General features: G+C 32.0%; 1 protein-coding gene across 3 annotated transcripts in view; it reads right to left on the bottom strand.

The window, feature by feature from the left end:
• Positions 1 to 13,037, bottom strand: part of SLC35D2 (solute carrier family 35 member D2) — a 58,040-nt gene that overhangs the window by 18,602 nt on the left and 26,401 nt on the right. For all 3 annotated transcript variants that reach the window (XM_023497295.2, XM_003761316.4, XM_012542653.3), the window contains 3 exons: positions 7,420 to 7,491; positions 6,444 to 6,512; positions 3,192 to 3,294 (listed from right to left, as the gene is read on the bottom strand). In XM_023497295.2, the coding sequence (XP_023353063.1) occupies positions 3,192 to 3,294; positions 6,444 to 6,512; positions 7,420 to 7,491 (244 nt within the window). The remainder of the gene's footprint in view (positions 1 to 3,191; positions 3,295 to 6,443; positions 6,513 to 7,419; positions 7,492 to 13,037) is intronic.

Below are 13,037 nucleotides of genomic sequence, written 5' to 3'. Positions count from 1 at the left end.
TGAGGTACTGTGGCACTGGTTGGAACCCCAACCTTTTTGGGGCTCCCATAACCCCAACATGAAGAGTAGGGGGTATTGTATAATAATTTGCACTGAGTTTGTTTTGTTTGTATTTCTGCCATAGTCAGTTGCATGTCATCAGTATTCTGAAGATTGATCTCCTTCCTGGAGAAGAAAGAATACTTCTTCACAGTCAAAACTTAAAGTCTTTAGGAAAAATGAAACATTTTTAAAGGGAAGAGACGCAAGGCTGGGGTAAGAAGAGAGTATTGGAAATCTGAGGTAGAAGAAGAAGACTAGATATAATAATATGGCACAACAGAGTAAAATTTTGGAGTAAAGAACCCTGAATTTACAGAGAATGGAAAGGATGGAGAAAGGACAGAAAGTATAATTGCCCTCATCCAGTGAGAACTCAAAAAGAGACCTGAGACTCTTCTTGAAGAAGAGGACAGGATATCTTCTCAGAAAGAAGAAACCAACTGCTGCTCCCCCAAAGTATGATATAGTAGAACTACAAATCTATCACTTAATAACAACAATAGGAATGTTTATTTTCTTCTCAGAGCATAAATCTTAAACATAATGAAGAACCTCCCAAGATTAGTCATCTATTTATATAATTACTCCTTTCTGATAACTCACAAGGACAAGAATGATTCTCTGTGCTAGATAGAACTTTTCCTAAAAATTATTGCTAGAAGGACAGCTAGGTGGCACAGTGCATAGAGCACCAGCCCAGAAATCAGGAGGACCTGAGTTCAAATCTTATTTCAGACACTTAACACTTCTTAGCTGTGTGACCCTGAGCAAGTCACTTAACCCCAATTGCCTCAGCCAAAAAAAAAAGATATATATATATATATATATATATATATATATATATATTGCTAGAGATTACAAAGTCTTGGGGAAGAATAAAGACTACCAAGGTGCAGAATAGCAAAGAATTTCTTGACTCATAATAATAATTTCTTCACTGAAAAGATAGAGGAGCCAACAAGAAGAAGTTCTATTCTAGATATGATTCCCCACTGACAAGGAGAAAAGTGGTTGAAAAATGGGTGGATAAGATGGAAACTTTGGGGAGAAATGACTACTCCCTCCTTTAGTTTGAAATAAGGGAGAGGAAATCAAGGCACTATTTGACATACACTCTAGTTATAAGAAAATGGATTTCAAAAGTTCCCGAGAAAGAATAAATAAAGTTTTGTACACTAAAAGTCTATAGGGGAAATCAGACTGAGAGGAATGAGAGATTTTTAAGAATGAAACTCTGAAGACAAAAAGAAACAATTCCAGTAAAAGAAAATGGAAACTTCTGAGGAGAAAAATCATTGTAGAAGCATGGGTAATTAACTAACCAGTTTAAATTTTTAAAAAGAAAGGTACAGAAGATGGAAGCAAAACCAGAAATGGATATGATAACATGGCACAATAGAGTAAAAATTGCATTAGGAGTGCTAAAGCTCAATATGAGAAGAGAGGAGAGATATGCAAGGGAGGCTAAAAGCAACAAAAAAGTTTGGATTTTTTTAAAATTCAGTCTCTGCGGTATTCCCTCTGACTTTTACTCAAGCTAGAATTACTAGATGATGACTACAACCTCAGATTCTAGGGGTAATCCTATATATTACTACTACTACTACTACTACTACTACTACTACTACTACTACTACTACAATATTAGCTCTCATGACTCCATCAACAAGCTATTCATTAAAAGTCATCTAATAGTCACAATTTGCCCTTATCAAAAAATTTACTCTAATGGCACAGCAATAACAGTTGATTCAAAATATCCCTCCCCTCAAAAAAAACTTCCTAGGGATATATACTCTTACAAATACACAGGTCTGTGGTGGTGAGACTAGAAATAAATATAAATAAAGTAAAATGGGTAGGAAAACATGTGGCCAATGCAATTTACAACTCTAAAACTTTAGTCCTTTAATGTCTTTTCTATTTCCAGATAGTACTAATAAATTCACTGTGAGAAAAGGCATGGGTAATGGACAAGTATATTGCTATTAGAATCTAACTCCCAGGATTGTTATAAGGATCAAATGAAATAATATTTGTAAAAGACTTAGCAAAATACCTGGCACAATAAAAGGAAGTATATAAATACTTATTCCTTTCACCTTTCCCCAGCCTCTGTTAGGTTGTAAAACTATCAACCAGTGAGCTTGACTTTAATTCCAAGGGATGTTATAGGACAGTTTTGTAATTTTCTGATCATAGTTTCAAAGTTGTTTTCTAGATACTGTGCTGTATGAACTGATGAGTAAGTTGATTTTTAGGAAAACATGGAAAGACTTGCATGAAATAGAGAAGAATGAAATGAACAGGACTAAGTTATATACAGTAACATCAATATTGTTTGAAAAATAACTATGAATGACTAAATTATTCTGAGTATTATAAATACTCAAATAAATTACCAAGTTTATATATATATATATATATATATATATATATATATATATATATATATATATATCAACATAGACACAGATATATATCAGTGTCAAAAGATGGCCTTCTCCAGGATGGGGTAAGAAGGGAGAGAAGGAAATAATTCAAAACTTATGATGTAGAAAAAAATTTATAAAGGATTATTAGACTCCATAAAAATAAAATATATACATATATGTGTATATATATATATATTACATATGTATATATATAAACCTGGACAATATATTTCAATAAGTCTTTAATAAAAATAAAGAATTGTTTTTCTAGAGTGGATGAAACACTCACGGTATGCCTATTTCTCCATAGTCCCTCCAACATTAGTCATTTTTTCCTTATTGTCATCTTTTCCTATAATCAAACAGCTAATCTTAAATGAGACTGTATTCCCAAGTTCCCTGATTTCCAGTTCAATACTTTCTACTAAGAGATACTGCAGTATCTCTCATTAATCACAATTTTAAAAGTGCCCTCAAGGAATTAAAACCTAGCAGGGAAGGTAAGCCATATGTACAAATACAAAATGAAACACAATTAGTTGTGTGATATGAACATAATGCTATGATTATAATTGGAAAATCTATAATGCAAATAGTAATGACATTATCATAATAAGTATAATATTCATACTTTCTAATATCACCTCCTTTATATAATTTCAGCCACCAGGTTATAATGCATAATATTTATGTGAATTAAGATCAGATTATTACCTTTGGATCCATTTTCTGCTTGGTGTAAACTCCATTTGCTGCTGTGAAGATATCATTAAGGAATACAAAAACGTAGCCTTCCAAATTAAAACTTAGATCAGAGCTGGCAGAAGAATAAAAAAAATTACCATTATTTTTAAAACCTTAAACTATTGCCTAAAAACCTCTTCTAAATTGTTTTCTTATAATGGCCAGCAATCAATATTTCCTATTTTTCTTTGTTTTAGTGTACAGTGTCTTACTAACATCCTTTTGTTTTATCTATAACTAGAAAACCAAATCAAAAAATTAAACTCACATAGATTAAATAGAAGACTCAAAAATAGATTAAAGAAAATTAGCTATCTTCACTGAAATGCTTACCTATAATTGAGTGATTAAAAGAATTTCAAATGGTAGTGAATTGTCCAATTATATAAAAATTTTACATAATATCATAAGCAAAGTTACCCTTGAATTACTAGGAACTATAAAGAAACTTCTCAATCCACTGTGAAAACTAGATGACAACTTGGGGAAAGAAACGAACTTGCTCAAGATTCTATGAATACTGAAAGCATTTGGTCATCCCATCAATTAATACTAAAGAAGACACATATTAAGCATATGATCAGTCTGTAAAACACTCCTATCATTCTACTCTTTTTCAAAGGCATTAAGTGTGTTTCCTTTTTTTTTTCATCCTTAAGGCAGCCTTTAATATCCATTTTACCCAGATTTCAGCTTTGTAAAACTATACATTGTAATGACATTGAATAATGTGGCTTGTGAAATCTCCAAGTAATGATAACAAGTAATCCAGAATCAACTAAAAATTCATAGAATTACATACCCCCAAAAATTTAATAAAATGACAACCACTTCATAGAAAATCATGCAAAGTTAGAGCTACAAGGTACTTTAAATATTATTTCGTCTAATTCTCTCAGTTACTATCCAATGAAACTGAAATCCAGATAAATTTATTGACTTGACCAAGACACTGTTATTTTGAGAGAGAAGAGAGAGGGAAATGGATTATTTTTATTGTACATATTATCTGAGAAAGGCTTCTACCATGACACAATTCAATATACTAAGTACTAAGTTGTCATATCGAGAAGGGGGGGAGGGAAGCATAAATCTACTTCAGTATGTGAGCAAGCATGAGACTTCTTTGTGACCCCATTTGAAGTTTTCTTGGCAAGATATTGGAATAATTTGCCATTTCCTTCTCCAGTCCACTTTACAGATGAGAAAACTGAGTTGTGACTTGCCCAATGTTATAGAGCTAGTAAGTGTCTGAGGCTACATTTGAATTCATGAAAAATGAGTCTTTCTGACTCCAAATCTGGCAGTCTTTTGGCTGTTCACTTAGCTACCCTGAGCATGAAATAAACAAAGTATTAAAGAATGTGAGAGTTAGATTAATCCTAACCCCTCCCCCCCCCCCCCCCGCCCATTGTGGGAATCAAGACCCAGAGAAGTTATTTTATTTGTCTATGTCCACATAGACATTTTTACTATGCACTCTTTGAAAACTGTATTCTGTTGAGAGCACTATTCACTCAAACTGGCAATTAAATCTCTAGTTTCCTTCAAAACTCCCATCATATGTTACCTCCTACATGAGGCTTTTACTGAACTTCTCAGCTCCTAGTGTCTCCACTAAAATTCTTTCACATTTCAATTTATATCTGTGTATATAATTTCAGATGTAGAGATCATTTCTGCTTATAGAAAAGTAAATTCTAGGACGGTTTATTTTTTAAATTTGTATCTCTGATACATGGCACATTTTCTAGTGCATAGGGACTAGGGGATGGACCTGTGATTTCATTGACATATAGAACTGTGAGATGAAGAAATATATGTTAGTGATTAAATTTGACAATTTCTCAGAAATTTACATTTTAGAGAGTCCATTGGAGAGCTAAAAGATGAAATTATAGGGTCATGTAGCCAGTATTTGTTTAACATGCAATAGACTCTTTATAAATGCTTAGACTGACTTACTGAAGGAATATCGGATTCCTTCCTCATGAAGTGGCATGGAATTAAAAATATTTATAAACCTTGAGTTCTATTTAAATTAAATATTTAATTAAATAAATTAAATTAAATTAAAATTTTAAATAGTTCTAAAATGAAAATCAGGAATCTTTCAAGTAAAATTGTCAAGACATTTTCATATAGAAATCAACAATTTATTCTGTTTATAAAGAAAAGTCATTAATACTCTAAAACAGAAGTTCTTAAGCTTTTTGTGTGTCATGAACTGCCTGAGAAAGTTGGTGAAGTCCATGAATTCCTTCTCAAAATAATGCTTTTAAATGCATAAATAAAATATATAAGATTCTAAAGGAAACCAATTGTAATGAAATACAGTTAACAAAAAAAATCAAAAAACAAGCTCATGGTCCCCAAATTAAGAATCTTGAACCTATAATGTCCCTCAGCTAACATTTACTCATTTACAGAAAAAACTGATATACTTAACTGCCTATTTATCTGGACAGATAAATTAAATGTAAAATATTTTTTATAATTAGCTTCAAAAGACTTCATAGAATCACAAATTTAAAGCTGTAAACAACCTTAGATGTCATCTACCCAATCTCCTCAATTTTCGAGTGGCAAAACTAAGGCCTAGGGAGGTTAAGGGATTGAACAAAATTATCAAGATAATAATAGTCAGAATTTGAACCCAAGTGCCCTAGAATCAGATTTATTTGTTTTTTCATGTTTTACTATTGGTGTACTTTTAGTTCTTTCTCAATTCAGTATGGCTTTTGTAGATACCTATTTAGCTGAAGTATATCTATTATAAATTGTTCTCCTTTAGGTAAATATAATATGTCCTATTTTTCCATGCCCAGGAAATTGTTACTAAATTATAGAAGCTAGTTTGACCTATATGATTCATAACAAGCAACAGCCTGCTTTTTTCTCTTGTTCCAGCAACCAGAGGCCCCAATTTTGGTATTCAGGAAAATATTGATCTCAGTAAGTGTCCTGATACAGATTACCCTCATTTGAAATTTCTGTTCCTCTTTACATGAGCAGAATAATATTTATGGTCTACTGAAACACACTCAGAAGCTTTGTAGCAGCTAATTCTCAAATAATCAGCTACTCCAAAATATCTGAACAATCTTATCTGTCAAACATAAAAGCTCTTTATTGACAACCAGACATGCATCTGAATTTAAGATTGTCCTTCAGTGTCAAAGGAAAGAAATAATATTACTGAATGAGAATTGAAAATCTTACCCAGCAGCTATAAAAGCCCCAAGAATGATGGCAAAGACACTAACTATGATGTTCAATGAGTACTGTTTTCTGTAAAATAAAAAAAAAAGAATATGGATCACTTTGGGGAGACTGATGAAATATCTAAGAAGAAAATGTCAAACAGAGACAGCTCGATGATTGATGATTCCCACCAGACCAAACAAACCTATCTTTCACCACATACAGCCTTCTGATTGGCAAGGAATATCTTCGTTCATCCTGGATAAATACTGTAACAGAGCTTAATACTGGTGGGTCTAGGTGGCACGTGTCTTATGTAAATGTCCAAAAAGAATGAATGGTAGAAATTTTTTTAACAACCAACATTTGGAGTGTGCTCCAAAGTAATCGACACAGCCAAAAGTAATTTACACAGCCAAAAGCAAGAAATATATGTTGGTGCTATTTAATTATAATATTATGAACTTTATTATAATTATTTTAGCCTTACTTTGAGATGAATGTAGCATGAATCCCCTGCTACTGTGGAATTAATATGTATTTTACTAGATTTAGAAGACTGACTCACTGAATTCGGTCCTATTCAATGTAGGTTATTCTTAGTCTTGGTTTTTGTGAATAAATTAATTTCTCCCTCAATAACAAGTTACGTATTGAGGGAATGGTACTGATTCTCTTTAATAAGTAATAATAATAATAATAATAATAACATCACCCTACCCTCTTTGACATAAGGAGGGACTATAGGTGCAAAATATTTGTCATTTGTGATTACCATATTGTTTGGCTGTGATGACTGGTTTTTTAAAAATGTTTGTTGTTGTTGTTGTTACAATAGATGGCTTGCCAGGTAGAGAGAGGGAGGAGGGAGGAATATATTCAAAATCAAAAGATATCAATAAATCAAGTTTACATCCATATATATAAACACATATATATGTATATGTCTTTATGGAGTTCAAGGAAAAGAAGAAAGAAATAATATAAAAATCACCTGAGTATGATAACTTCCAAGAACAATGTAAGTGGAATGGTAAACTTCCTGAGAACTGTAAACATGGGCAAGCTGTGAAAGATCCAAGCATATCATTAGATGCAAAGCATTTGTATTTGTTTCAGATCTAATTTCACTAATGACAGTAAATCAATGTATGAAATGCAAGAGATTAGCAACTTTAATTTTTAATCTTATCCTTAATATTTATATCAAGCTCTCATTTTATTTGGATCTGAGAATAGTTGAAGAGAGATTCTTAAGCGACAATTCAATGTAACGGGAATTAAGCTCTCAGAACTTTAGGATGGAGGTTAAATTTCTCTAAAAATGAATAGGAAACGATGACCTAATCAGAATATGCCAAATTACCAAAAGAAACACCAGTTTTTCTTGAACAGGAGTTAATGTGTATTATGAAAACCATTAGAATTAGTATTTTATATAATGATCATAGAGACTGTAAGTCGTTAATGAAAATTAACTCAATTCAATTTCAGTTTGGTAAGCATCTTAGCATTTAAAATGTGCAAAGTATTTTGTGTGCCCTTTTATTTTATGAAAGCAAAGAGGCAGGGAACTTCTGATTATCAAATAAGTAAAAAGAATTTTTATACATTCTCTTTTAAAAATCAATGGTTTCCATTTCACACATCTCAGATCAGCTAAAATGACAGGGAAAGATGCTGACAAATGTTGGAAGGAATTTGGGAAAGCTGGAACACTAATGCATTGTTGATGGAATTGTGAAATGATGCAACCATTCTGGAGAGCAATTTGGAACTATGCCCAAAAGGCTGTCAAACTGTGCATAGCCTTTGATTTAGCAATGCCACTACTGGATCTATATCCCAAAGAAATCATAAAAGAGGGGAAAGGATTCATACATGTAAAAATGTTTGTAGCAGCTCTTTTTGTGGAGGCAAAGAACTGGAAAATGAATAGATGTTCATCAATTGGGGAATGGAGGAATAATTTATGATATATGAAAGTAATGGAATATTATTGTTCTATAAAAAATGATGATGAACAAGCTGATTTTAGAAAGGCCTGGAAAAATTTATTTAGAGGCTGAGTAAAACAAGCAGAACCAGGAATACATTGTAAACAATAACAGCAAAATTGGGTGATGATAGACAATGACATATTTGGTTCTTCTAAGCAGTTCAGTGATCCAAGGCAATCCCAATAAACTTTGGATGGAATATGCCATCTGTCATCCAGAGAAAGAACTATGGAAACTGAATGTAAATCAATACTTGCTATGTTCACTTTTTTTCCTTCTGGTTTTTTTCTCTCATGGTTTTTCCTTTTTGGTAAAAATATGAATGTACATGTATAACTCCCCCCAAAAAAATGTTGTTTTCTACATGTAACTAGGGGAAATGAAAAATTTTTTAATGGTTTAAGAGGCCAACTGTAGTTATTGATTTCTTTCCTTTCAATAAAGTACTTACAATATAAAAAAAGCAATAATTAAGAATGCAAAAGAAAATTAAACCTCTGAAAAAGATTTACTCTTTTTTCAGAAGAACTATGAATTCCTTTAAAATATTTTCTTTATTTCATTAAAAAATTTAATATCTTAATCTTGAAGATTGAGGTTTCAAATTTTAAAAGTTGATAGTAAAGTGCCAAGTCTCTGTGACACTGCTAAAGCCAGATCATTATTATCACTAGGTATATAGACTCAGATTTGACTCCAGAGACAGACAAGTCTCAACTATTTGTGCTGTCTCTATTACAAGGAACCAAGGTCATGGACAGTCAAGAATGATTTTTATTTGGTTTTAGAATGTATTAGATTATACTTTTTTCCTACAACAGCTTTATCTTTCAATTATGTTTAGCATATTGAATTTTCTAGGTATAGTTGGAGTTTTAAGGACTGGGGACAAGCAGAATAGTAAGAGGGTAAGAGAATACTAGGCATTGTGCTAAGAGTTTTACAAATATTTCATTTGAGCTTCACAATAACCCTGCAATTATTATTGCTTTTATCCCATTTTATAATTAAAGAAACGGAGGCAAACAATTGTTAAGAGGCTTGACCAGAATCACATAGCTACTAGGTATTTGAGGCCAAATTTGAACTCAGGTCTCCCTCACTCCACAACAAGTATTTTATCCACTGAACCATCTCAAAGTAAGCTGGGTGACAAGGAAAGAAGTTTTAGAGGCAAAATTCCACCATCTTCACCACATAGACATCTTATACCTCTTTCACTCATCATTGCTTCTTAGTAAAGAATCATGATAAACCTCATTTCTTAAGGACACCATATTCATTAACTAATTGTTATTTCTGCCCAAAGATATAGTCTTTGATGTTCAGGATTTTGCTTCCTAGTGATCTGCTTTAAGAAAGACTGACAAAGTATTGGTCTTACTTTTTAAAAGCCCTTTGAAGAACTCATACAAATATATATAAGACCAAGAATTCTTTTACAACGGACATGTATTGAATAAATAATTAAGAACAAAAGCCATGAACAAATAGTTCTTAAAAGAATTGTAAACAATTAAGAATCAAATGAAATTTGGCTCCAAATCACTAATAAGAAAAACTACAAATCAAAAACAACTTTGAAGTTTCTCCTAATATCTAACAAAGTTGACAACAAATTAGAAATGAACCTTTTGAGATAGTTTATGGAAAAACAAGTGTAGTAATATATTCTTGGTGAAGTTTTGATTCAACTGTATTTGAAATCATACAAATACAGTAATGAAAATGGTCATATACTTTGACATATATGTTCCACCAGTAGACCCATGCCTTCCTTAGAAGTCAATGATAAAAACAAAGTCCTATGTGCACTAAAACATTTACATCAACATGTTTTGTTACAAAAGAGAACTAGAAACAAAGTGGATATCCATTGATTGGGGAAACAATTAGCCAAATTAGTATATTTTTATGTAATCACTGTGTCATTTCTTTAAAAGAACCCAAAGAATTTTGAGAAGCATAGAAATGCATATATAAAGGAAATTATAAATACACATAACCAGTGAAATAAGCAGAACTAGAAAAGCAACATACACAATGATCACAACAGTGTAAATGGAAAAAACAGTAACAAAACAAAAAAAAACCAATTACAATCACCAAATGTGATCCAGAAAATGAGATGAAAGAATGAACCTCTCTGTTCTTGGATGAGGTAGAAGACTCTCAAGTGTGGAATTATGTATATACTGACTTGGAAGTATATTAATTAGCTTTGATTAACTGTTTTTTCTTCTTTTTAAAAAAATTTTATCTTATGAGGGATGGTTTCCTAGGAAAAAAAAGAGGGGGAAGGATATATTCGGAAATAAAGATGATATAAAAACATCAATCAGCCATAGAGTCAAGAAGACAGAGTAGCAGGAAAAAGTATATCTAATCTTTCTTTCAACAACTTCTTCACAAAGATCTAAAATATATTACAAGTTAAGTTCTGATTAGAAAATCCAAAGGAAAAAAAATCAGATAAAGTAATTCATCCAACCAAAGGGACACAGATTTAGAGATCTAGAAATATAGCGAAAGAGTCTAGTCAGAAATGACCAAGTAGTCAATATACATCATGCAAGAAAGGGTCCCAAATCCAAAACTTGGGCAGGAGTCAGGAATTGGTGCTTACTGACAGCTCTGTTGCTCACCAATGTTAGGTCATCAATCCAGAACAGAATGAAAAAATGTGTACCTAATGATAATCCTGTAAAGAGAGAAGCAATTATGGGCTCTAAGCTAGGCATTAAGCAACAATCAAGTTGCTGAGTGTCTCTGACCTCAGAAATGGAGTCAGAGAAGAATAATCAGAACAAGAACAGTAAACCACAGGGAAGCCTGTAGTTCTAGCATGCTGAACCAACAGGGTTTTTCAGTGAGCTGACTGTTCCTGAGTTAAGCAGCAGTCTACTGAAACGCCAGTCTGAGCAAGTCCAAAGACATGTTGCTCAGACCCAGAAACTTGCAGACAATGAGTCAATAACAAACATCCTGCCACTTTGAGAACACTGAATGATTTCAGGTCCCCAATCTAATCCCTAAGAACCTGGAATAAAAACATCCATTACCTTTCTCTTTCAGAGAAAGGATTAGACCAGACATTCTCCCAGCCAGAAGTAAACAGAGCCTAATATCAAAAGACAGAATCAACAGCCCTGAAATCAGGAGGACCTGGGTTCAAATCTGACTTCAGATACTTAACACTTACCTAGCTGTGTGACCCTGGGCAAGTCATTTAACCCCAATTGCCTCAGCAAAAAACAAACAAATAAACAAACAAAAAAAGACAAAATCAAGAAGCTGAAAAAATAAACAGATTTTTAAATGGCCACCATTAAAAAGCTTTTATGGTGATAAGAACACTCAAAATACAAACCCAAAAGAAAAAAAATGGCTCTAAAATATCTATAAACAAAACTTAAAAGAAAAAACTTTAGTAAAAGTTCTACTAAAATTTCTGAAAAAGAAGAAGCAAAATATTTTAATGAATTTTAAATGTTTCTTTTGAATGAAATGAAAGCATTAGAAGGAATCAAACTGGAAAAGAAATGAGAACTATGGAAGAAAGATTTGAAAGGGGATTGATAACTTGGCACAAAAAATATAAACCTTACCCAAGTAACAAACTCATTGAAAATCAGATGACCAAAGATAATTCCATGAGACAACAAAAAATATTAAAACAAAGTCAAAAGACTAAAAAAGAGAAAAGAAAATATGACAGCTAGTAAGAAAAACAACTGACCTGAAAAAAAAGTTTAAATAGAAAGAATTTAAGAATCACAAGTCAACTTGAAAGCCATGACCAAAAAAAAAAACACAAAAAACACAAAAAAACCTAATCATTATCATCTTTCCAACTTTACCTAGACATATTTCAGAAAACCTAGAAAGACTTACAAGAACTGATGCTAAATGAAATGAGCAGAAGCTGGAAAACATTGCACATGATAGCAGCAACATTGTATGATGATTAACTATGATAAAGGTAGCTACCTACCTCTACATAGAGGTAGCTCCAGCAATACAAGAATCCAAGACAAATCCAAAAGACTCATGATGGAAAATTCTGTCTACATCCAGAGAAAGAACTATGAAATCTGAATGCAAACTGAAGCACACTATTTTCACTTTTTTGTAGTTTTTCCCTTTTGTTCTGTTTCTTATTTCACAATATAACTAATATGGAATTAAATTTAACATGATTATACATATATCCATACTGTCTTGGGGAGGAAAAGAAAGAAGGGAGGAAGAACAATTTGGAACTCAAAATCTTGTTGAATGTTGAATGTTGAAATGTATGTTGAAAATTATTGTTACATGAAATGAGGGAAAAATAAAATGTTAAGAAAAAAAGAAAGAAGAAAACTGTCTAGATGCCAAAGAACCAGAGGGCAAAGTGGAAATAGAAATAATCAACCAGTCCACCTACTGAAAGTAATCTCAAAATGAAATCTAAGAACTGTATTTTTGTACCCAAATCTATATATGTATTTTTCCCTCTGTTGAACAGTTTAGAAGAGTATGAGATTCAAATGTCATCAACTCTCCTTTTTCCTTGTTTATATATATTTCTTTGTTTATATATATATATATATGTTTATATATATATATA

Source organism: Sarcophilus harrisii, chromosome 1, assembly GCF_902635505.1.
Source record: "Sarcophilus harrisii chromosome 1, mSarHar1.11, whole genome shotgun sequence".
NCBI lineage: Eukaryota > Metazoa > Chordata > Mammalia > Dasyuromorphia > Dasyuridae > Sarcophilus > Sarcophilus harrisii.
The sequence above is the reverse complement of the archived record's forward strand: the minus strand, read 5'-3'. Positions and strand labels throughout refer to the sequence as shown.